This window comes from Didymella exigua (assembly GCF_010094145.1).
Source record: "Didymella exigua CBS 183.55 unplaced genomic scaffold M421scaffold_2, whole genome shotgun sequence".
In the NCBI taxonomy this organism is placed as follows: domain Eukaryota; kingdom Fungi; phylum Ascomycota; class Dothideomycetes; order Pleosporales; family Didymellaceae; genus Didymella; species Didymella exigua.
The window spans coordinates 811,820-834,962 of NW_022984776.1; the positions used below are offsets into that span (position 1 = coordinate 811,820).

At 53.1% G+C, this 23,143-nt stretch overlaps 8 protein-coding genes across 8 annotated transcripts; 3 read left to right on the top strand and 5 right to left on the bottom strand.

The window, feature by feature from the left end:
- Positions 1 to 1,090: 1,090 nt before the first annotated feature.
- Positions 1,091 to 2,741, bottom strand: M421DRAFT_869 (cell wall assembly and cell proliferation coordinating protein; the record flags this gene model as incomplete). The annotated part of the gene is made up of 2 exons (XM_033597597.1): positions 1,091 to 2,669; positions 2,731 to 2,741. The coding sequence occupies 2 exons, from the start codon at positions 2,739 to 2,741 to the stop codon at positions 1,091 to 1,093; spliced, it is 1,590 nt and encodes a 529-aa protein (XP_033453710.1).
- Positions 2,742 to 3,618: 877 nt separating this feature from the next.
- On the top strand, positions 3,619 to 4,449 carry M421DRAFT_197826 (uncharacterized protein). Its single transcript, XM_033588074.1, has one exon. The coding sequence runs from the start codon at positions 3,744 to 3,746 to the stop codon at positions 4,203 to 4,205; it is 462 nt and encodes a 153-aa protein (XP_033453711.1). The 5' UTR covers positions 3,619 to 3,743; the 3' UTR covers positions 4,206 to 4,449.
- Positions 4,450 to 4,550: 101 nt separating this feature from the next.
- On the bottom strand, positions 4,551 to 6,509 carry M421DRAFT_97603 (uncharacterized protein; the record flags this gene model as incomplete). The annotated part of the gene is made up of 4 exons (XM_033598520.1): positions 4,551 to 5,391; positions 5,447 to 5,946; positions 6,066 to 6,397; positions 6,452 to 6,509. The coding sequence occupies 4 exons, from the start codon at positions 6,507 to 6,509 to the stop codon at positions 4,551 to 4,553; spliced, it is 1,731 nt and encodes a 576-aa protein (XP_033453712.1).
- Positions 6,510 to 6,955: 446 nt separating this feature from the next.
- On the top strand, positions 6,956 to 13,075 carry M421DRAFT_88673 (uncharacterized protein; the record flags this gene model as incomplete). The annotated part of the gene is made up of 2 exons (XM_033597689.1): positions 6,956 to 7,805; positions 7,869 to 13,075. 2 exons carry the CDS (start codon positions 6,956 to 6,958, stop codon positions 13,073 to 13,075), a joined length of 6,057 nt encoding a protein of 2,018 aa, XP_033453713.1.
- A 1,485-nt stretch (positions 13,076 to 14,560) lies between these two features.
- Positions 14,561 to 15,887, bottom strand: M421DRAFT_415805 (ribosomal protein S3Ae). The gene is made up of 3 exons (XM_033590835.1): positions 15,692 to 15,887; positions 15,127 to 15,628; positions 14,561 to 15,076 (listed from the first exon to the last, which is right to left on the bottom strand). Exons 1-3 carry the CDS (start codon positions 15,811 to 15,813, stop codon positions 14,933 to 14,935), a joined length of 768 nt encoding a protein of 255 aa, XP_033453714.1. The 5' UTR covers positions 15,814 to 15,887; the 3' UTR covers positions 14,561 to 14,932.
- Positions 15,888 to 17,200: 1,313 nt separating this feature from the next.
- M421DRAFT_873 (uncharacterized protein) lies at positions 17,201 to 17,688 on the bottom strand (the record flags this gene model as incomplete). The annotated part of the gene is made up of 2 exons (XM_033597603.1): positions 17,201 to 17,280; positions 17,334 to 17,688. The coding sequence occupies 2 exons, from the start codon at positions 17,686 to 17,688 to the stop codon at positions 17,201 to 17,203; spliced, it is 435 nt and encodes a 144-aa protein (XP_033453715.1).
- A 73-nt stretch (positions 17,689 to 17,761) lies between these two features.
- Positions 17,762 to 18,629, top strand: M421DRAFT_197889 (uncharacterized protein). The gene has a single exon (XM_033588075.1). It carries the CDS (start codon positions 17,946 to 17,948, stop codon positions 18,510 to 18,512), a length of 567 nt encoding a protein of 188 aa, XP_033453716.1. The 5' UTR covers positions 17,762 to 17,945; the 3' UTR covers positions 18,513 to 18,629.
- Positions 18,630 to 20,694: 2,065 nt separating this feature from the next.
- On the bottom strand, positions 20,695 to 23,117 carry M421DRAFT_415808 (GTP cyclohydrolase II). Its single transcript, XM_033590836.1, has 6 exons — positions 22,308 to 23,117; positions 21,843 to 22,253; positions 21,339 to 21,790; positions 21,237 to 21,289; positions 20,993 to 21,185; positions 20,695 to 20,936 (listed from the first exon to the last, which is right to left on the bottom strand). The coding sequence occupies exons 1-6, from the start codon at positions 22,747 to 22,749 to the stop codon at positions 20,931 to 20,933; spliced, it is 1,557 nt and encodes a 518-aa protein (XP_033453717.1). The 5' UTR covers positions 22,750 to 23,117; the 3' UTR covers positions 20,695 to 20,930.
- Between the last annotated feature and the right edge of the window lie 26 nt (positions 23,118 to 23,143).

A 23,143-nucleotide genomic window follows, 5' to 3' on the forward strand; every position in this document is an offset into this window, starting at 1 on the left:
GCAAAGGAAGATAGTCGCAAGGCAACTCCAGGTCAGACCCATGGTACCACAAATCCGCGGTCCGGGTGTCCAGCCAACGGTGCTGGCAGCGTTCATGGTAAAGGATAGAATCGAGACTATCCGTGGATGGGGCGTGCGGAGCTTCTTCACACTGAAGGATGTAGGCAGGCTTTTTTAGGTTGCGATGACACGGTAAGGCTGAGCATTACCTTGGGGACGAAGTTGGAGGACTGGGTTGCTGATCTGAGACGCTGCTCGTATGCTGCAGCCACACGTATGCCCATGTACACTATGGCCACCTTGCGCGTGATCAGCATCGCTCAGTGAGAGGCTATCGAAACTTGCAACGACACCTTGATGTGTGCGGAGGAACAAAGGCGGAGGAGAGCGACGTGTGGGAAGATTGGAATCGAGTACCGTGCTTACTCCAGAGCAGGCTGGAACAGCAGTCACGTCACGAATCGCGCACATCGGGACTTCATTTGAACATGTTCAATTCATCCTACGTATGCGCACATGCACACACCAGAATGAACAGCCCACGCCTCTCCACCTCCTCCCTCACATTACCCCAGATCCACAATCGACACCACGTACGCTATCAAAGCCCGCGCAGCGCCCAGAAGAGAAGAAACTCCGTCAAACAAAGCTGTGCTCCAAACCACCAACGACCAGGCCACGTTGTGCCACGCCTACGCTAATGCTCAGATGGAATGTGAGAACAGGGTGAACGAATGCTGCGTGAACGGCAGTCGAGAAGTAAAAGGGTTAGGTGTTGTACAAAAGGTTGCAGATGGGGATGAGGACAAGGTGGCAAGAGTTGCTGTGGGCTGCCTTGTGTCTAAGAAGGGTACGGTTCGTAATAGAGCCGTCTCGCGAGGTAAAGCTCGAGTTGAGGTGTCCTGTGTGGGACACATGTACAGTAAGATTACGCCGACCGTTGTATCGAAATGTTGGGAATATGGCTGCTATAGTGCCTGACGCTCCTGCTCCATGGACGAGAAATGCGCCTGAAAGCTGCCGATGGTATCCAGTGGTGTTCATGTGTGCAAACATGGGAGACAGTCGCCAGTACGGTGACACGATGTCACTATATCTCGACTGTCTTGAGGTCTGCGGTTTCCGTAATTGGGCTCTTCAGCGAGGCGGGCTTTGTCTTCTCCTTCTCCTCGGTGGTCTCCTTCTTGTTCTCCTTGTCGCTGCTCAAGCTGGCGCGAGCGGGGGAGTCCTCGCTGGGCCTGGGAGTGTCGACTGAGATCAACTTGTCCGCAGGAGTGGCAGTCTTCGCATCGAGATCGGTGTGTACGCGGATTGGTTGCGCGTGCTCTTCGGCGACCCGAGCGAGAGGGCTGGAGAGCTTGCCTCGTGGGCTTACACCCTTTTGCTTCGTGGACAGACGATGAGGGCTGCGGCCACGGTCCTGAGGGCCAATAACCGGGCTGTGGTACGGGCTGCTGGCAGTCGAGCTAGGTACGACACCACCTGGAGCGTTAGGGTTGATGCGCAGGCCGCTATTTGGCCGACGCTTGTTCACAGGCCTGCGACCGAACTTCTGATCGCACCTCCAGCGCAGGATCTCGAGGAACGGAGGCTCGACGTTCTGTTTCCTGAATGCAAGGAGCTTGAGCTCGCCAGTTTCCTCATCGATGTGAACGTCTTTGGAAGCCATGTCGTCGGCGATCATGGCGAGCAGTGCAGCCCATGAGCGCGCGACAACAAACTTGCAGTCGTAGTCTCGGCCGAAGATGATGATCTGACCCCATGTGCCAGTAGGACCAGGCGCCAGGTCAGTAGCGAGGTAGTTGCCTCCCCAGTCACGAGCAAGCGGAATCCAAGCAGGGTGGGCGTAAGCCTTCTGGACTGCGTTCGGTGGCTGCGAGTCTTGGCGGTTTTGCAGGTCCTGTCGCCAGAGTGGATTGCCGGAGGCCTGGGGCTGCGCAATCGGGGCCGCTGTGGAGGAGCCAGCGAAAGCCTTCACGGGAATCTGAGGAGAGCGGTAGTCGGGCTTGGAGGTGAGGTACTCCTCGGCAACCTTGCGCCAGTTCTTCCACTCCATGACAATCTCTTCGCAGTCAAGCAACATCAAGCCGAACAAGACACCGGTAGGAAGACCACCGCGCTCCTGACCGTCGTGGACTTGCAGCGACTCGCGGATATCCATGGGGAGGGTAGCATCAAGCTCGTGCTCGAGCTCGTTGACATCGTTTCCGGTTGCACCCTCGCAAATGTTGTCGAACAGCTCCTCGTAGTGGTCCTCGACCCAGCGGTCGATGCGCTTCCACGAGTGTGTGACAGGCGGAGGTGGAGGCAAGCCCTCGTTGAAGTTCTGCATCTGGATCTCGCCGTTGGGGCCCTTGTCGAACGTGTCTGCGTCGCCCGTTGCTTGGCGGCTCAGCGACCCGCGCATCCCTGGAGAATAGGGCGAGCTCGGCGACATGGGCCCCTTGGGCGAGCCGATGAAGCCATTGCTGGTTGCAATGTCGTCGTGTGCGTATGGGGAAGACAGGTCGACGCGCGAGTCGACGCCGCTGGTAGCAATCGATGTGAGGGCGCCGTGACGGCTCTGCGGGAGAGGGATGTGGCGCCCTGTCCGGTACGGGGAGTCGTGCGAGGCATGGCGGTCGTTCGAGGTCATTGTGTGCCAGAACGACTGGAAGAAGGAGCCGACCCTGGCTGCAGTCAGTATTGAGGGCGCCAGAAACGGCGGCTATGCGCAGGTGTATGTCTTACGATTGTGCCATGGTGTCTGTTGGAGTAAGGGAGCGCGAGAGAGGGTCCAGGTGCGCTCTGCGCTGTGGTGCTGCAAATGAAGAATCCTCCAGAGAACGTCGAACTTAGAAGGAGGTAAAAAGGTGCAGCTGATCGACGTGAGTGGTTTACAAGGCCGAATTGCAGGAGAAGGTGTGAGCCCTGGAACTAGGAGTTAGGGGAACGCCAAGACTGGTGGGCCCGCTTTGATATGCTTGACCACGAATGCTGCAATTCTCCTTCTCTACTCGTTCAACGATTGTGTGCAGTGCAAGTGTAACAGCGGGTGCGGGCGTGGGTCTGTGGAAAGGTCGTGTTGTTGCTTTGCTTATTGTTATGCTCGCTCGGGGTTGCGTTAGGTGCAGCTCACGGGACGTTGCTATCAACACCCGCTTTGCTGGGCGTAATGGTGCTTTGCTTCCATTCCCGGCCACCATACCGGTTAATAATAGACAATCCCCAGTGCAGCCCCATGCCCTCTGTTATTGCCACAATTGCTTGTCCTGATAAGTGTTATTTGTCCCCATGGGCCCAATCGGCAGCAGCTCCCTCCAGAGGTTGGCAATCTGCTGTTCATCATGCCAGCCAGCGGCGGCCGAATCACCGTGGCCATTCACCGCCTATCGTTCCTGCCCCTGCTCCGCATTTTCCGTCCAACCACAGCGCCGGCCTTGATGTTTCATCAGCGCGCCAACCAGAGCCGTTGCTGTGGCCGCCACCTCTCGAGGGGCGCTTGATCTTGTGAAAGCCTCCCGAAGCCAGTCGATGCACGCCTGTGACTGCAATTCGGTCGCTTGCTGGAGGCTTGATGTCTAGCGTTGGTGTCACCAGAGCTTGCAGGCACCAAGACCTGCACCACCAAACACACGCGCCAGTCGTTATGCTGTGGCGCGTTATTGCAAGGTTGCTCATCTTCCCGCTGGATCAGCGTTTGCAAATCTGCACCTTCGTGTCAAGTCAGCAGGTGACGCGGCCAACAACGATCTGCTACTACGATGCATTCGCAAATTTGGTGCTTTCAGATGCATGCACACCACCATGCTGCGTCTCACGGTGGAATCTGCGCTGTTTGCTGTGGTGACACGGCCGAATCAGCATTGCATGTGCCGTGCTCTTCGTACACATCTCGATATCTACCCTGCCAAGGCACACCTCTTGAGCGGCCTGTCAGAAGGAAGCTTGGGGGAGCACTGCCAAACAACCCACAGCAGCCGAACCAAGAACTGCAACTTCCCGGTGTGGGGATGAGGCGACTTGTATTTTTAGTCTCCAACGCGCCTCATCGTCGCCACAACACCACAAAGCTGCAACCGAGACCCCCTTTGGCCACAATGACGTGTGTCGCAACGGCTGTTAAACATGTCGTCAATCTAACATTTCGTGACGGGCGCGCTAGTTTGTTTACCCCAGACTCCGATCCGCAGCCCACGTGGAGATACGAGGTGATGTGCTGGTGAGTAAGCGCCTTTGCGACAGAGCGTCATTTGCCACGACCCATCGTCGAGCCTGGATACGAGGCGCGCTTGTGCGGGTTTGTGGCTTGAACTTGAAAGTCCACACTGCCGCCAAGAAATGACGACAAGGACATAAGCCGTCATTTCCGGCTCATGATGGGGCTGTTCGTAGGAATCAGATAATTGTTGGACATGATGTGCATTTGCTTACAACCACCCTGAACTCGCCACCCAGTCCAGATGACCAAATGCGGGACATGCTCTGAAGACCCTCAGGTTGCATGGCGAACGTCAAGTGCACTTTGGAAGTTGCTAATGATGGAGATCTGATTCGGACGTGGGAGGGTGTCATGCTGTGCTCTTGCCTAAAAACTGATACAGCTCTTCCTGTAGCGGCAACACAATGCCCTCAGCAGCTGCCTGTAGGAACTCAGAGTCCTGCAGGCTGACTCCAGGATCACTGAAGCACCGTAAGCAATGTCTGACTGCGCTTAAAAATGCCGCAGACAACTCGTCCTGCGACTCTTCTGCCCACTGATGTGCCATGGCACAAAGCATCCATGAATTTTGGTGCAGTGCTGGATTGCAAGCCCCGTGCTCGGTTTCCTGATATTTCTCTGCAGTAGTGCCAAAGTACAGTTCCAGAAGAGCCACTGCAAGCGCGAGTAGAACTGTGTTCTTGTTCTGGAAGGTAAGAGATCTTGTCTTGACTGCCAGGTCATCTACAGAATCTGCTGACGCAGGAGCCAAGTATGGGTGTTCGATATCGATGAAGGTTGTGGCAGCAACAGCTTGGTGGAACTGGATATCTCTAGCAGCCCATTGATTAGTGAGCCATGGTGTAGAATTGAGATATAAGACACTGGATGCCAAGGTTAAAGCGAGGCTGTACCGCTCTTTCTTGGTGAGCTTTACACGTTTACCGTTCACCGTAGGACGCCGATCCAGGAGGTCTTCGAGCGTTATCACCTCGGAAGTGGGGGTCAATTTTTCGGTCGAGCCAAAAGTGTAGACACCTCGCAACTTCTTCTTTGCGTCAAGAGATAAGCCTATGCGGGAGTCGGTGGACTGAACTTGGCATATCGATGCGCATATGTCTGTTACTTCTTGCAACGAGTGATTTGACCCGAGGACTGGATCGTTGGCAGAATACGGCGGGGGTGAGCCAAATGACACGCTTTTCGTCGTCCTAATCACGTTAGAAGCTTAGGGAATGAGGAGTATTGGAAGATTTCCACGCTTACTTGGGCTTGGGAGATGACAGAGGTGGACTTAGTCCCGTATCGTCCTCATCCTCAATGTCGATTTCCGCGGCCTGCCAGCTCCACGTTGAGCTAGCGTCAGCTGCCAAAGAAGAGAACGATACCGTGAAACAGGTCTTGCGTGCCGAGATCGGCATTCCAGACGCGTATAGATTCCCTCTGGGCTCCAACCGTAGACTCGTATGGTGGGTGTCCTTGCAGGTACACGACCAACACAGTGACGAGTGCAGACTCTTGGCGTATCCCTGTATACGTTGCAGTCGAGTAGCGAATGAAGGCTTTGCGGCCTTGCGATAAGTCTCAATCTTTTCGCTCTTCTCGGTGAATCGTTCAAGCTCGCGGTTGCAGTCGTTCAACTCCTCAAGTAACGCTTTCACGGTCTTTTTACTCATCCCAAATCGTATTCGTTTTCTGATCTCAAATTTATCGTTACTCTTCTTGGGGTTTCCTACTAAGAGTGCCTCAAGGTCATTGCGTTTTAACTGCAGGAATGTAAGTACAATGTAGTAAGGGAAATATCGTCAAGGGCAGCGCAACCAGCTCGAATCGAAAACGCTGTTTTTGTAATGGACGATATCCTGAAGACGCCTTTTTTACGTACCTCGTTTGCACGATCCAGATCTAATTTGCTCGCAATTTGTTTTGTGATGCGTTCTATGTCCGCTATTGTACACTGGTATGCGTGGTACGACTCCTGCAGCCTGTCTTGGAGCTTTAGAGCCATCTCCTTGTCTTTCCATAATTGTGAAGAGCCAGGATCCGTCATCATTTCAGCCAGTTCGACTTCGGCAGTTATTGGCTCGAGTAAAATTCGCATCGTTTGGGCATAGTGAACGTGCTGATTGCGCAGCTTTCGGATACATTGCGGTAGCTCCTTGTCCCATCTCATGAAGCTTTTGATTGGGTCGAGGCCTTCATTGTAGGACTCAATGCCTGCGAAAGTGTCAGTCGACGTTGGCTAGTAGGTAGCCGGAAGGCTCGACTCACCTTGTATAAGCAGAGGCAGAACGCCGAGCACAAGGCCGGCGATCTCGACACCAGACATCGGCACCGCTCACTTGCAATACACGAGCCTGAAGTTGGTCGCGAAACTTAGAACGCTGCGACATGGTAAGCTGGTGGTTGAAGAGGGAATCATTGCGGGGGTCCGCATCGACAGCGACTCGAGCTCAATTCCTGGAAGAAGTCACGTACGCACCAGCCTTGTTTTAGTGCACTAACATTCTCTTTCAAGGGCGGCAGAATGTCCCTGCGGGTGAGACATCACTGCAATTGTCATAAAGCAATGTTTACAGCCAAGCATGCATTCATTCGTGGTCATCTTCAGCTCCGCCTTGTGTCAACCAGAACTGGGTTAGTGTTGCCGCCTGATTCCAGCCTGCAGCCCACCTTAGAAAGTGGACTGCACGAGTGCGCTGTTGCGACCACTCTCGAGCCCCAGAACTCTTCTACTTTAACAGTCGGATAGTTTAGTATGAAGTAGCCAAAGTTATGACAGCTATTCGACTTACTACGGCGTCGAACGTCCGTAGCTTTCAGACCCTGCTGAACGCGCTTGCCACCAGCGGCGCTAGATGGAAAGAGCAAATCGATCGGGAAGGTCTCGAAGATGAATTTGGCAGGTTTAGAGTGTGGTCAGGAAACCTAGGCGCTTTACAGAAGGGCCATAGTTCTCTAGACTACCGCCTACGCGACTCGCCGCTGCTCTCCGGAAATGCCCTTAGATTCCTAGAAGAACTCAACGACAATCTCAACGAAGCACTTGCAGTAATATCTGGAATTCGACTTCCTTACGAAGAAGAGTCGAAGCCGGACTCGGATGAGCAAAAAATTGAAGAGAACGATGATGGCTTTTTTAGCGAGGACGATGAGGATGAAGATGAGGACGGTGGCTCAAAGAAAGAGTTGACGATGCGTTATGATGAGGTTGTCGACATCATCGACAATCTTTACAAACTCAGTGTCCGCATTAGAACACCCACAATTCGGTCAAGGTCCCTCAAGGCAGCTTCTTATCAACCGAAAGACCCAGAAACAGGTGTCGATATACTCAGCACGTATGCACATTACGATCAGCAGCACACCAGAGAGCTCCTTCACGACCTACGAAAGGCCCATTCCAGCGAGTTGCAGGGTAGTGATGACTATCTGGTCGCTCGGCTGGCACGTGGTATAACCCTTCGTCGTCGACATTTCAAGTACTGGAGGCGACATAGGGACAAACTCTCGATGTCGAACGACATCGAAGAGGGCGCTGTCTACCCTAGGCATCCTCCAGATCAATTCAATGCTCTCCAATACAATGATGCGGTGGACGCGCCGCTGATACAGCCAATCATCAGTAAGTTATATGCCCTAGTCAACTCGTACAACAGTTGCGGTTGTCGAGCTAATCATCTTGTAGTGCTTAAGCAAGCACTCAGTCAGAAGACCGCAAAAACGATGCTTTCAGGCACGGAAGCTACGCATCATCATCAATCGCTCGACGAGATCGTGGATACTAAGTCCGTAACAAGCTATGCTGTCACTGTTACAGACATTCACGGGAAAGGTGTTATCCTGCATCCCCCACCCACGCAGGCTGATGGCGAAAGGGACTTTGAATGTCCATATTGCTACATCATCTGCCCCGCTCGTTATGGCAGAGGACGACCCTGGCGAACCCACCTGCTTCAGGATTTGCAGCCCTATATCTGCACATATCCAGACTGTGAAGCCTCCGAGCAGCTCTTCCGCAGTCGGAGGGAGTGGCATGATCACGAAGCCGGTCACCGTAAAGTCTGGAGGTGTCCAGAGCACCCTTTAGCTGTGTACAAATCTCCTTCCGGCCTGGAAAATCATCTTCGACAACAGCATTTTGATAGCTTTCCTGAAAGCCAACTGGACACCATAGTCAAAATTGGCGAGACTTCGACAATTGAAGTGCGAGATAAGTGCCCCATCTGTCTCATGTCGGCAGATGCAGAGGGCATTGATGATTTCGCCAATCATGTTGCCAATCATCTCGAACGAATTGCAGCGTTCGCCCTACCCAATAGCAGCGAAGAAGATGCAGACGGAGCAAGCAGCGCTGCAAGTCGTGGGAAATCCGGAAGTACTGCTTCACAGGACGTGAGCGGCATGTCGTTACCCAGTGAAGTATCAAACGAACAAAGCGAGAATGAGGCTTTGATAACAGAGTTGCGAAGAGATGACGACGATGCGCTCGCAAACAAGCCGAAGTCACAGGAGATCTCAAGTCACACGCTGCTCTCTTTGGAGAGTTTGCAGTCACTCCCAGACATCAGCCATAGCAGGCTTGACACACTTATGTCAAACCACGCAGCTGAGCAAGACAACGATGACGAGGGCGGAGGAGATTTTGAGGTTGTCACAGCCGATTTCGAAGATCACATGCAGCGTATGGAGGATTTTAAAACATACCTGATGTCCCTCCCCAACGCTCAGTATGTTCGATTCTTCAAGCGCTACGGCTCTTGGAGAGGATATGCTATCTTCAGCAATAGTACGCGGGCTGCCCAGGCCGTGCAGTCTTTTGATACAAGACTGTATCCTGACATCAAGGTTCAACAAAGTGCCGAAGGTAGTCGCAATAAGCTCAAGTTCAGTGCTCCAAACACGCAGGAGACACGCTGGCACAGTCCTGCTCGGCAACTAACATCTGATATGCAAAACAGCGAGACCAAGAGTAACGCTTCAAACTCGATGATCTATGATGACCCAGAGAGAAAGGATGGCAACGATATCATGTTATCAGTCTCCGACATACCGACGCTTCGCGACATGTATAGATCTCGAAAGCCGCTGCAGCGTGATCTGAGCTTTGCCCCGAATGACTCCTATAATCGGATGATATCCTTCTGTTACCACGATCTCACACGACTGAAGGTCGACGCTATTGTGAATAGCGCCAACAATTCTCTGAACGTCAGCAAGCACGGAACTACACTTAACCACTCTATTCACAAGGCTGGAGGACCTGGACTCACAGAAGAAGCGAAGTTGAAGGGGAAGCTGAAGTCAGGTCAGGCAACATTGACTGGCGGCCATAATCTGCCCTGTACTCATGTCATCCATGTGGCCAGACCACAATACGGTGCAAATAAGGGTACAGGCCAGTTTAATGTACTTACGGAATGCTACCGCAGCGCTCTTAGAATTGCGCAGATGTATGGCCTCAAGACCATTGCCTTTCCTTGCCTGGGCGCTGGCGGATGTGGCTTTCCTCCACGAGTCGCTGCCCGTGTAGCGCTTCAGGAAGTACGAGAATTCTTGGATTTTGACCAGGATCCTCCGTTCGAACGGCTCATCTTCGTTGTCTACAGTGCCTCAGATGAAAAGGCTTATACAGACCTGTTCCCGGCATTCTTCCCGCCCACACACGGTGATCTAGAGATCGCCAGATCCTCTGATACATCTGCAAACAGAGCATCACTTGCAGCACAGGTGCTGGAAGCACGACTTCAGGTGCAGAAAGTCGCAGAGGACTTGTCTGCAGAGCTCACTCTTTTCATATCAGACTTCCCCAAGGAGATTTTGGAAGAGCTCCATGGTATCGATGCTGCATTCTCTTCGATCAGAGGATTCCTAGTTGGTTCTAAGGCCCTTCACCGGAGCTTAGGCGACTTGAATCTTATCTGCTCTGTCGTACAGACCATCTGCGGAAGCATCACAGAGCTCACTGAATCGGCCAAGGTCATGCCATTCTCCGGCGGTCGCAGCCACGTAGACCTGTGGGATAATTACAATAACCATCATGAGAAAGTTTATGGTCATGACCTTGAGGAGTTTCTTAGAGACTGCCAGGACTTTGCTCAATACCTGGAAGACATTCTTATCCGCGATGGCGTGGAACTGGAAGAGATGACACCTGTGCGCTTGAGACTTGACGCTTTCAAAGTGAGGCAAAGGAATCAGGATGGCGAAGGTGCCCGTGAACATTTCGACAAAGTACTCTACGCGAGAGAATCTCCGCGGGAGACCTACACTGAGGCGAAGGATATCGTACGAATGCACCAGGTGCCGTCAATAAGTCAACTCTACTTATCCAACAGCCTCGAAGAGAAATCGACTATAGTACAACCATCAGCTACGTTCAACGACAGTGTCTATTTCATTAGGGAAGACATCACAAAGCTTGAAGTCGCTGTTATGGTGAATTCCACAGATGTCACTTTCGCCGGTATGGGCACACTTGATCGTAAGGTGTTCAATAAAGGTGGTATGGAAATTCGAGAGGCATGCACGAACCTTGGTGTATGCAAAGAAGGCGATGTCAAAGCCACGGAAGGATTTGGACTGCCAGCCAAACATGTTCTACATGTGGTCCCTCCGCGGCAATGGAGGGAGAACAGCAAAGACATCTTGCGGCAGATTTATCGCGAGATCCTCTACACTGCACAAAGGTTGCGTGCAACTTCACTCGCGATTCCAGCAATCGGCACCGGCATGCTAAGCTATCCACGGCAAGACTGTGCAGCGCTGGCCCTGGGAGAAGTGCGTCGTTTCCTCGAAAGTGTTGAGCCCACAAGCTCTCTCGAAAAGATCATACTGGTTGCATATTCATCGAGCGACGAATTTGTGTACAAGTCACTACTTCCCATTTATTTCCCGTCGATAGACAGAAACGTCAACCGAGTCCTATCAGTATCACATCTTTTCCCTAAGGAGAGACATACACCTCCCCAGACCATCTCGGCTCCCAAGCGTACACTGTTCAGTTCTATCGGAGACGCCGTTCGCAACTTGGGCACTTCACGCCCAGGTAAACGATCGGTCGCTCATACTTGGCGTGCCATCAACACGTATGAAGAACACGCCCTCATTGGGTTTGAATTGCACGCTCGAGACTGCAGTATCTGCAAGACCATGGCACAGCTGTACCAAGACAGACAGAACCTTTGTGAACATGGCTATCCACTGGCACAGACATTGCTGTGGTACATGAACCTTGGGCCAGATCAGCTCGTGTACACGAGGGCTGTGCAAATCCGGCAGAGTGTCAGACTCGAGGTGCCTGAAGACATGTTTCCGCTGTCTTTGACCATGCTTCGCTTAGTGGAGGCAAGCTTGAGGGAAGAGGGTCGCGAACCCTTCATCAGTCCGAACAAGGCCTTCTCGACCGTCATACGAGGTCAACCTGCCCAGGAAGACGAATCCTCTGGCCCCACTATATACAACGCCGAGACAGCGCGAGCTTCTGTTGAAGTGTGGTCAGCTTCCGAACAGACGTGGAGTCCCGTATCGCCAAGCGAATGCATTGTCTTCATTCGAAAAGGCAGGCTCGATGTGTACGAGGCTCATGCACCTTTCGCTACACAAAACCCTCTCTTGAACTTTGTTCTGGATCCTGCTGCTGAGATTGCGAGGCCCCTATATCGAAATGGACTGGTCGTGCGAGGTGTAAGCGCTGCGCAATTTGACAACAATGGTGAGATCATGCTAGTCAGCCAAAGCAAAGCGGACTCTGAGTTACTACTTGCGATGTTGCATCGAGCCAACCCAGAGTTCCCTGTGAGCATGGAAGAATTAGAAACAATCTCGAAGGGTCGCGTGGCACGAGGCGCTGACGGCAGCGTTGGAGCTCGTACGACTGTAGTGACGACTTTGGCAGATAGAGTGTGCTCGGATTCAGAGCATGGCAGTCATGATACTGCCATACCAACCGATGACGCGCAGGATTCTCTCCAAGGACATCTAAGCCCACTGCAAGCCAAGATGCAGAGACTGAGTGAGGCTGCATCCAGATTCAACATCGAGTCACCTGAGCAACAATCTGCTACTGTCACTCAGCTTGGTGACTTTATGGATCCGTCAGACGAGCTGCAGCTAGGCAATACGGGCGAAGTCGATGACAAGCGTACGCAAAGAACTCTGACTGCGCTCGAGCACCAGATCCTGCACCACTTGACAAAGGATCTGAAGTCAAGGCCGGGCGCTTATATTGGTCAAAGCACCAAAAATATCGCAACAGCACTCGAAACACCGCTAGAAGAAGTCATAACTGCCACTGCAAGTCTATCGAGGCAAAACTACATCCACAGCACCATCAACGAAGGTACATGGGTGATCTCGCGACCCCCTCAGAATCTCCCAGCTCTTGCAGATCGCTCAAAAGGATCTCCGACGCTAAAGGCGACCTCTTCGACAATGCAGACCGGTAGTAAGGCAGACACGGCAGAAACGCTCTTCCAGATGGACCTGCTGGAGCAGCGGATCCTGTCACATCTCTCCATGTTCAACTCTACATCTCCACAGGAGAAAGGCTGTACCACGCTCCACATAGCTGAAGCGCTTGACGCAGATTTGGAAGAGGTCGAACTGGCACTGGGCCAGCTCGCCGAACAGGGCAAGATGTACCTCGCACCTGACGGCGAGACGTGGAATACCCCTCTATCGCGCCAGTACTTTGCATCTGCTGGTTCAAGCCATGACGCAGCTAGATTAATCCCAGCGCAAGCAAATATCCGCGGCCCAAAAGATTCCAAAGACACTCCACCAAGTCCTGTATTCCCGGCTACAACCACACAAATCTCAGCTCTGCCCGCTGAACTTGACATCTCAAACCTGGATGAGCCCTCATTATATCTCTACGACCCGGCCACCCGGTGAACATGCATCGACGCTTCCTACGTAGACCCACAAGTTCTCGCAAACCTGGACGAGGACTTCCATGAAGACGAGTACAGCTTAGTAGTCCACGGAATTCTTCGGCGTGGAGAACTGAATAATTGGGTGCAAAAGACCTTGAGCTTCGATTGAAGAAGAGCGAAACTGCAAAAGCGAGGAAGGGTGTGAGCTGGCATAATTGGCCGAGCAAGGATAGGGAGAGAGGTGATAGAAGAGACGGGGGAAACGAGAGGGATCGGCATCAGGCGAACTTGGATAGGGTGTTAACGGGCGATATGAAGGAGGATGAGATTAGGCACATCAGGAGGGACGAGACAGAAAGGTGATGACCGATTGTAGTGCTGATCAAGAATTGTATTCTGGTCCTTTGAAATAAAAGCAGCCCTGGTTGAGTTGAGGGCCTTCAAACTTCATGATAGACTATTACAGCAGCTTGGAATGCCGTGCTTCCAAGTGCGAACAACGATCGATCCTTCCCACAGCGCATAGCTCGACACAACTTCTTAATCATCTGCCAAAGACAGGACCCTTGTCCATGCAGCCCTCCCTCTATCAAACACACCGAAACAAAGATCTCGATCCTAACGCAGTCGCGTAGCTTACCGCTCGTTCTCAGCCCTACCACCTCGCACTGACGTCCCAACGCCCTCAAAGTGGCGGTGAAGCACGTCCCCTTGCACCATCACAAGCCTTCGTACAATCCGTTTCCCCGCGACACACTAACGTTTCCTCGGTATGCACTACTTCTCGGGCCACATCCGTGTCAGAGCCCGTGACAAAGGTCACACCGCCGTACCACCGCCATTCCAGAGCCGATGCGCTGACCAGAGTCAATAGTGCTCCCTCTTCCCCGGCACACCGCAATGCCAAAATGAGTCGTGTGTTGGCTGCGAGTCGTGTTGATTTAGTTTTCGGAAATGAGGGGGGGTTGAGAAGAGGGTGTGTCTATGCCTGCCGCGAGGTGTGTGCTTGATGCATGCATACTCTGGAGAGGTAAAGTTGGTGCTTATTCAGCGGAATCACTGACGTTCGGGCGTGCCTAATGACGATCGCTGTGCATAATGGTGAGGGAGTGGTATCTTGACGTCGGTGTCGCGGGGTGGTGGTAGTTGGCACGTAATGGATCTTGCGCGATTATTCTGTAGAATTGATCTCGTAATTAGTGCTATAGACGCGATGTTCAGACGCTGCCTTTCAGGGTGACGAGATCGATGTGTCGTGAGGTGTTGAATTGGCGAGTTGGCGGATCGTCGAGGTGGTGAGGTAGTTGAGCAGTGTGTCAAGCTTTTCCCCACGATGAAAGTTGCACAATGCAGCTCGAAAACGCTGATCCATGTGAGTTCATCATATGACGAATGACATTGAGTATGTCGAACGTGTCTGTAATTGTGAGCGGTATGTTGAGATTTGGAAAAGACCCCAGGACAAAGTTCTGCTTGCCGACCACTGGTACGGCATAGTAAATGTACGTAGTGAGGAGACATGGGCGCAACCAGCAAAGAATAACGTTGGTGGGCTAACCAGAGGCACAATGTGTTGAAGGAATGGCTTGGTCTGCAGGGTATCTAGGTGGCATTACTGTTTGTACATACACTGGCGACACGGTCAGCGACAAAGCAGGGGCCGGTGGGTGTGAATTGTCATTGTCATTCCGTGATATTTTTCCCGCAAACACCAAGTGCGGATATCAGTACCCATGCACGCCATCACTGCGACCAGAACGCATCAAGGGTATGTTTAACCTTTCATATTGTAAACATAGCGCCTCTTGGATGCCCAGATCATGCCGCAGAAAGTTGAAAGGACCCAGAAAACCCCAGCCTAATCAACCATGATCATTTAAACATTCTCAAGGACGGTCTCCTTGAACTCGCGCTCGACCTTCTCACCGGAATCGTTGGCGCTCGACTCGCCGTGCAGACCAAGGAGGGCACCAAGGTCGAACTTGGGCGCCTTCAGAAGCTTGACCTTGCGGACGTGGACCTAGCATACGTTAACACATGACCTCCGCAACTTGTTCAGAGTGTACGCACGTTCTGGAGAGGGTAGATGCCCTGGGTGGACTTCTCGATCTCGCGGCCAATAACCTCAGGAATCAGCTTCTGAGTGAGCTGAGCCAGAGTGCAAGCGCTGGCCTCGCGCTGCATGATCTCGGTCATCTTCTTGCGGATGGCCCTGATCTGCGACGAAGCGGCGTAGGTAGTTTTCTTGATCTGGTTGGGCCTGCGCTTGGTGAAGCCGATGGCGAAGAGGCGGAGGAGGTAGTCGTCGGTGGTCTTGACAACGACGTTGGCCTCAATGAGGGTTTGCCACTTGCGGACGAGCGAGCGGAGCTTGTCGGAGGTGAAGTCGAGGCCGTGGAAGTTGGTCAGGCAGTTCTTACCCTGGACCTCGTCGACGCGGAGCTTGACCTTGCGGAAGGAGTGGTCCTCATCCTTCTGGAGATCGGCGAGGGAAACCTCGAATATTCTTCCCTTAAGGGCATCGTTGGCGTTCTTCAGACCGGTGGTGCGGTTGACGAGGGTCTTGCCGACACTGCATGCGGTCAGTATGCGTTTGCAATGCGAATTGCTGCTGCGGCGTGCTGGGGCGGCTTACTCCCTGATCGCGAAAGTTCCGGGCGCCTTGACGTTGTACCAGTCCTTCTTAGCGAAGGTGTCAGTCTTCTTCTTAAGACCCTTCTTGCCCTTCGAGAGACGCTTGTTCTTTCCGACAGCCATGGTGACGAGAGTTGTGTGGGCGTCCTGTGGTTAGTCCTGTCGTGGAGTCGAATTCGACGGTCGCAATCGGTCGGGAGGGTATTTCGAAAGTTGTGCCAGCGCTAAGTGGAGTTCGTGCCCTTCACGTGACCGCGTAAGCGAGAACACAGGAAAGAACGACCAACATCACCAAGACAATGAGACAGAATTGGCAAGTGCGGTCATTTGTATGCCTCGATGGGTGCGGCATGGGTGATTGCGAACATGAATTGTGTATCATACGTAATCGCACGCGCTCACGAATTCTTTTGTCGCTATGCGGCAGATACACTGCTGTTTAGGCGGATTCTAACTTTGAATCTGCCGTGTCTTAACTCGACCAGCTGCACTCGTAACAATGCTGAAGGCACTCAAGTCCTCCGCAGACTGCCATTTAGCTCAGGTGCTGCATGTTGTGGTTGCATGATGTTGAAGATGTCCAGCCTTATAGCCTCTGTGCGCGAAGCGAGCTTCAGCACTTTTTCGAGAAGTCCGCCCATGAGCCATAGGCTAAGACACACCCCGAAAGCATTCAGTGAACTCGATTCCTATAATCCTGCTATGCCACTGACTTCTTTCCATCTTATTTCAAGAGCTTCAACTGTTGGGTACCAGGCTTGATGCAATCGTGTTGGTGGCTACTCAAAGACCTCCAGGGTTTGTTGGCGGCTGTTTCTAGCTGGAATGAGCACTCCCACACAGTGCCTTCTGCACATGTCATCGCACGTCTTCGACTTTACAAATGGTCACACCTTCGCATGTACTCAGTCTCATTTTTTTAAAAAATATTCTTGTTGTTCGTCCCGCGACACTATCGCCGCCACCATCACGAGCCTCTTCCGCCACTGCGTGCGGTCTGCGTGCTTCCACAAACATGGGCCTCGCCATCACGACGCCTCCGTGCTTGCGCTACCATACTCGACTTATCGCCTTCACTCAGCTGATGAAGCGGCCGTTGGCTACCTCCTTGCTCAAATTTTCTCCTCTCGGTCACGTTCTTGGCCGCAGCGCTGATGGCTGTGCCTGTCGTACGAACATCACCCTCACGCCAGTCTTGCTTCTTCTGTCTAGCCTTTCTTTTGCGGCAAACTGCCACAATAATGATGTGCGACGCAGCGTGGGCTCTCAGTTGCCTCTGGCTGGTCGCCTGTCAGTTTGGTCGGTTGGTTGGGATTGCCTAACGTGAGGACAGAACCCTGAACACCTCCACGATGGGAGAGCAGTGCGATGTGTGCGTTGCTGACCTACATCCAACCCTTATTGAAGAGAGAAGTTGAGGTCGTGTTAAGTTGGTTTAGTTGAGACGATGAGCCAGTAAGCGCTGTGCTGTGAATAGCTCCACGCTCTGAGGCAACGGCTAACACGCATTTCAAGTCCTGACAGCAGTGTGGTGCTGGTCGTATTGACTCTGGCAGAACTTCTCGTAGTCAGGGAAGCTTATGTAACCATCTGATACAATGTTAGTCATGATCAAACTCACTGTTGTCGTTAGTGATGCTTACCCTGTTGCCTGTACTGGGTCACGTAACGGTCGCTCTCGCTCCTGCACACTACAGGTCGCTCCGCGGAGTAGCCCGAGTGCATCCTGGTTTCGGGAGAAGCCATTGGCGAGGGCATCTCGCCTCGTGGCGTCGAAGGCGAGGAGGCTACCTTTGCGAGCAGAACAGACGCCTTGGTTGGGCTGCTTGATGAAGTTGCTGATCCAGCAGAGTCCCGTCGAGACGCAATGGGAGCATGTGTTGTGATGCAAGGCGAAGAGACTGTCGAAGGAGACAGAGCAGGGCGACGACTGCCTGATCTTGAGCGCTTGGGTGCCTCGGTGGGCAGCGAGTAGTAGTAAGTGCCGTAGGCTGACATGGCGATTGCGTGGTGTTGCGTATACGATCTCGAGTCGTACAATGTGTATTGAAGTACGTGAGCTGCGATGACGATGTTACTTGTGCGACTTGGAGGCGGGTAGGTAGTAGTAATAAGTCTCGGAGACCGCCTAGACGCCATTCACCCCATACTACCGACGCTCACGCTTCTGCATGATTCAGGCACCCCTGCCACGCCAACTGCATCAGTAGCCCCACTCCACGTCTCCTGGACGTCTGGCCCGGCTTGCATGGAAAATGCACGCCGCCAGAAAACGTGGGCCTTTTAGAATAGAAGTTGCAGGGGGCTGTGCGTTGTCATCGATTCACTCGTTCCTGACTCGTCCTCAACAGCACAAGACTTCGCCTCCATTCCATAGACTGTGCACTCGCTGCAGGTGTGAGCTGGCCACCTCAGATTCGAGACAGCCGCCGCTCTGCCATCAGGTAATCGGTGACACTGCAAATGCTGCTCCAGCAAATGCGCTTACGGTATGGCCGGTTGCGCTCGATTCCAAGGTCTGCCGGAAGTGCGGGTGCTGGAGCGGCACCGTCACGCTTGAGAGCTTCGAATCGGCGGAAGGATGCCGGGTCGCATGGACCTCAGCGTCATGGCTGCGTGGTGATGACAAGACAAGCCACGTTTTGCGGACCTGGGTGTTGGCGGGTGTTCCTTGTTGTGCCTTGGAAGCGGCCGCCCTGCGAGCGTTCATGCTCGGCGCCTTGTTCCCGACTCTGCTATCGACAGCCTCGAACACGCTCGTTGTGCGCGTCTGGCCAAATTCACAGGTGACAGCCTCCCAGGACCTGCTTTTAGCAGCCTGATTATCCTTCCCTTCACAGCCCTGTGACGACATTGCGCCGGCTGATGCCTCCATTTTGACCGGTTATGCACTGCACATCACGGAGCTGGACGTTGGAGTCGAGAACGCGGGCGACAAGGACGCCCCTTGGATATTCGGGAGATTTACCGTGATCCGGTTGGAGCACAGCAACACGAGACTTTCTCCGACGTCGTCGACTCGTGTGCTCACCTTTCGTGATGGACAAAAGCATGCTTCATCGATGACATGTCTGACACTGACACCGGGCAGTGGCCTCCTGCAATACGTTGTGACGGTTGAGGAACCGCCACGTCTGGTCGAACACGATGAGACGCGTGCACTTCGACCAGCAAAAATGCGATGGATCCTGATCTGGAACACCGCCCATATCCACTTTCACGCGAGCCCAACGTAACTCACCTGCGCGGTGTTCTTGACGCCGCGTGGATTGAATGCTCCTGCGCCTCCGCTTCGTAACTCTTACTAGAACGCTAGCACGGCAATGTTCAGCTGCAATCAGCAACATCAAAATTTCACCGACAGAATAAGAATTGCTTCGCTCGTCTCACTGCTGTCTAACCCCACTCACCTGAAGGTTCCAGCCTTCCCGCTTCCCCACCAAGCGCTTGTCTCCCACAAAGCCTACCAACCAAAATTCACAGATCGTATCCTGCTTGTCAGAGCATTGCAATTGTGGGATCTTCATCAAGCAAACGCATCGCAATTGCGCTTGATCGGTCTACCAGGTTTTGTACACACGCTACACAGTGCTATCGCTGCAGTCAAATCGGATTGGGACACAAGTGCAGGGCTGCAATATGCTCTGCTGCCCAGTTTAAAGTGCGATATTATGTAGCCACCGCCATGGCCCGGGGAGCGGGTACCTGTAAGGATAAACTGCCCCGTCGCAGTCATAGCCGCGGCCGTTAAACAGATCAACACGCACGATCGCAGCACACCATCAATACCGATACCACAATAGAGACACGAGGACCCTTCAGGTTGGAAGACGTCTTCATGGATCCTTGAGAAGAGATCCGCCGTCTGAGTGCATTCTCGCATCTCAACAGACAGCCATGTTGCCCCTCATCATCACACCATCAGCGCTCCCAAGTGCCCCAACACGGCCAACACCACACACATGCATATTCTCCGCGCATCCTGAGTTCTAGACGCGCTCCATAGCCGATCTTGCGCCGATCACACCCGACTTCCGAGCAGCACGCAGTTGTCATTTCTTGTCTCCTTCTCCAGGGCAATCCTTCTCTACTCGCGGTACCGAAACAAGCCCATGCGGTAAACCACGATAGTATGGACATCGCACGTGCAACGCCCACACCTATGCGATGTCGAGCATTCCACTGTGGGTACTTTCTTCCGGTAAAAGTTTCGAACAGAGTTCTCCTTTCCAGAATGAGTTTTTCCGTCTTGAGACAGGGGAGCTGTGAAGATTGTGTATGCTAAGTGGGGGCCACGGTAGAAGAGGGTATTTTCCTACTTACCGCTCCTTCCAAGCGGTGTACACAGATAGGTACCTAGTCACGACTCTCGCACTTAGCACGACCCGTCGCTATCCAGCCCTGGAGGGAGTCAGAGCCCAATGAGCACTAGGTATCTCCCAGACCTGCAGACGGCTCTCAAATCGGCGCGGGCCGCCAGCTCGTTCGCAGCGTTGCCGACGTCGCAAGTGCCCCTCGATGCGCTGGTGAGATACCCCTCTGTATGACTCCGTCGCCATTGCACTCTGCTCGCTCGTCGGAGCTTTGCTGTGCTGGCATCGTTGGATGCGGACAGCACAGTAGGGCTAGACCGCAAAGGAGACACTGCCGTGAGACAGCACGCCTCCTGGGACTGTATGCCTGACTATGGGATTTAACTACCGTGAATACAGGATCATGTGCAGACGCCACACATGCATTGCAGCTTGTCTCATGCTCTCTGCGGGGCGGGTAAGGCGCCTGGATGTGCTGGGAGTACGACGATCCTATGTGCTTATCGCGATAATGAACCCACGGCGTGATTGCTGCCATCTCTTAGATGATGGACGAGAGACTCGGATGTCCTCCCGGCCCGCGGTCTGAGTGAGCTTCGGGTTGACGAGATCAACGGTCTCGGGCCGCCTATAGTAATCGCATTAAGGTGAGTCGTCAGTGGCTGTGGGAGGCCCTAGGGACTGGAACCGGGACGGGAGGGCGCAACCATCATCAAATTATACACTACAGGGCTTTGATTGGGTTGAATCATACTAATCTGCTCTTATGCTCTACTGTGGTTGCTGGGGGTTGGCCATTTGATAAGCAACGCGCGTCCAGCCTGCGCTGTGTTCCAGAACACTGCAGCGTGTTGAGGACCTCCAGGACGCAGGATCATCAGATGATGCGGCTTCCCTACACTGCATTCTCCCCAACCTACGGGGTGCTCAGTGCTATAATCGCAGTCAGCTTGTTGGTCATTCCTTCAAGGGTTTACACATATACGTACGTCGATGTCCTCCCAACCGCGACCCTTGACGTTCGCTAGCTCCTCCATGGACATGACGTTGCCCGTGGTGAAGTAGCCAGCTTGGATCTTGGCGTCGATCTCGACGCGGCTGTCTGCTGGAATCATCTCGTCGGGGATGGGGACACGCTCGTGGATTGGAATACCTGAGTCGACGATGGCGTCGTGTTTCATACTGCACAGTTGTCAGTCACTGACTTGTCAACACAAAGAGGGAGGAGCTTACTTAGACATCGACAGCATCCTGTCAATTTTAGTAATGCCAAGCCAGTGGAGGATCTGTCGTTTTATCAGCAGAGCTTAAGCATGAAGGGTGCAGAGAACTCACATCAGGCATCAGTGCCTGGAAACGCATATCCTTGACTCCTGCAATATTCTCCGTGCGTTTGAAGTACTCGCTAGCCCTGTCCTCTCCGCGCTTTCGCGCATTGTACACAAGGTACTTGGTCACCTCACCAAGTGCGCGTCCTTCCTTGCGGAAGTAGATCACAACACCGCTGCCACCCTGCTGAGCCTCCTTGACTGCCTCTTCAATACCGAATGTGAGGTATGGTCGGCATGTGCAGATGTCGGATCCGAAAACGTCACTGCCGTTACACTCGTCGTGCACACGGAGTGCCAGACGTACGTTCGGGTCAGACATCTTCGCTGGGTCGCCGAAGATATAAACTGTGAGGCCGCCGATGGGAGGTAGGAAGAGCTTAATGTCGTGGCGGGTGATGAGTTCGGGGTACGAGCCACCGGTCTCTTCAAACAATGTTCGCCTGAGAGTTCCCTCATCTGAGCAAGATTAGCTCATTGACCTGGTCACACAGTTACTTGCAATACGTACCGATGCCGAAACGCTCAGCGACACCAGGCAGATACCATACAGGCTCAACAGCCACCTTGGTCACAGCGATTTCGCCTGTCTCGTTCATGCAGATCTTTCCATCAGGTACAAGACGTCCTTCCCTGACACTCTCTTCCAATTCAGGTACCTTCATATGCGCCCGGGTAATGGCAATGGTAGGTCGGATCTCGACATCGTCCTTGTCCATGGTCTCCTTGTAGAGCCACGGTGCAAGATGACCGTATGGGTCCATCGCGACGATCTTCTTCCCGTCGCTCCATTGTGGGAAGGGGCCAATATTTGCAGCAGGCTCAGTGTTTGTGAAGTCCGGCTTATGTGTGATGTCGAGGTTCTTGCTGGCTACTGCAAGCGCGTTGTAGATCGAGTATGAGCCTCCGTGTGCTCCAATGGCTGTGAGATATTAGCTAAATCCATGCAAGTAAATGTAAAAAAGCAAGCACATACCGTTGCGCCGACGAATGGTGTTGTTGTGTCTCGAAACAACGACAGGACCACGAACAGCAGGGTCTTTGGCCCCCCACTGCATCGGCAATGGGTCAACACCAGATTGACCAGGATACGAAGTCAAGATGATCTTTGAAGTCTTCGAGACACTGGCTCGACGAGGGGGTTCTTCGGCATTGGGAGAAGTAGGCTCATACTGCTGGCTAACAGCTTCTACGGTTTGGGCTGAGTCGGCCTCCTTTGCCTTCTCCTTGCTCAGAGTGCCGTTTGCAGCTTCAGTCGCAGCCTCATCCTTGACTTGCTTGACGCCAGCCAGTACATTCACGCGTCCGTTGATCTTGTCGATCGCAGATGCTAGCTGAGAGTTCTCCAGGCGCATGGCCTTTAGCCCTTCCAAGATCTCCTTGAGCACGACATTGTCTGTGCTGCTTTCGGCTGACATCTTGTACTGTAGGCAAGAAATGCTCTCAAGCAAGACTTGATGTTAGGATTGAGCACCTGAGCCTAAAGAAAGGAGGCGTTCGTTTGCTGGCCGCCTTGAATCTGGGGGAATAGAGCTTCGGAAGCTACCGGGGTAGAACAATTGCGGGGAAGGGTGGATGAGTTCGAGGTCAACAACGAGATGAATGGGCGGAAGAGGACTGTATTGTGAAGCCTGCTCAAACGTAGCCAAACGCTTAAATGGACTCGAGGATAAGGGAGAGAAAGAAAAACTGCAGGAGACGTGGACAACAACGAAGCTCAAGACAGCTGACTATCGCCCGCATGGCAGCTATCGGTTTGGCCAATCAGCAGTGGGGCTGATAACGGCAGGTGCGACGGAGGTCACCGCCACG

What these genes read in the sequence shown, in the direction of transcription:
- M421DRAFT_197889 (XM_033588075.1), top strand. Translation starts at nt 17,946, where the DNA reads ATGCACGCCGCCAGAAAACGTGGGCCTTTTAGAATAGAAGTTGCAGGG.
- M421DRAFT_415805 (XM_033590835.1), bottom strand. Translation starts at nt 15,813, where the DNA reads ATGGCTGTCGGAAAGAACAAGCGTCTCTCGAAGGGCAAGAAGGGTCTT. An exon ending in GGAACTTTCGCGATCAGGGA is followed by an intron (nt 15,629 to 15,691) that starts GTAAGCCGCCCC and finishes GACCGCATGCAG; the next exon opens with TGTCGGCAAGACCCTCGTCA. An exon ending in GCATCTACCCTCTCCAGAAC is followed by an intron (nt 15,077 to 15,126) that starts GTGCGTACACTC and finishes AACGTATGCTAG; the next exon opens with GTCCACGTCCGCAAGGTCAA.
- M421DRAFT_415808 (XM_033590836.1), bottom strand. Translation starts at nt 22,749, where the DNA reads ATGTCAGCCGAAAGCAGCACAGACAATGTCGTGCTCAAGGAGATCTTG. An exon ending in CGCTGAGCGTTTCGGCATCG is followed by an intron (nt 21,791 to 21,842) that starts GTACGTATTGCA and finishes AATCTTGCTCAG; the next exon opens with ATGAGGGAACTCTCAGGCGA. An exon ending in TCCAGGCACTGATGCCTGAT is followed by an intron (nt 21,290 to 21,338) that starts GTGAGTTCTCTG and finishes ATAAAACGACAG; the next exon opens with ATCCTCCACTGGCTTGGCAT.
- M421DRAFT_197826 (XM_033588074.1), top strand. Translation starts at nt 3,744, where the DNA reads ATGCATTCGCAAATTTGGTGCTTTCAGATGCATGCACACCACCATGCT.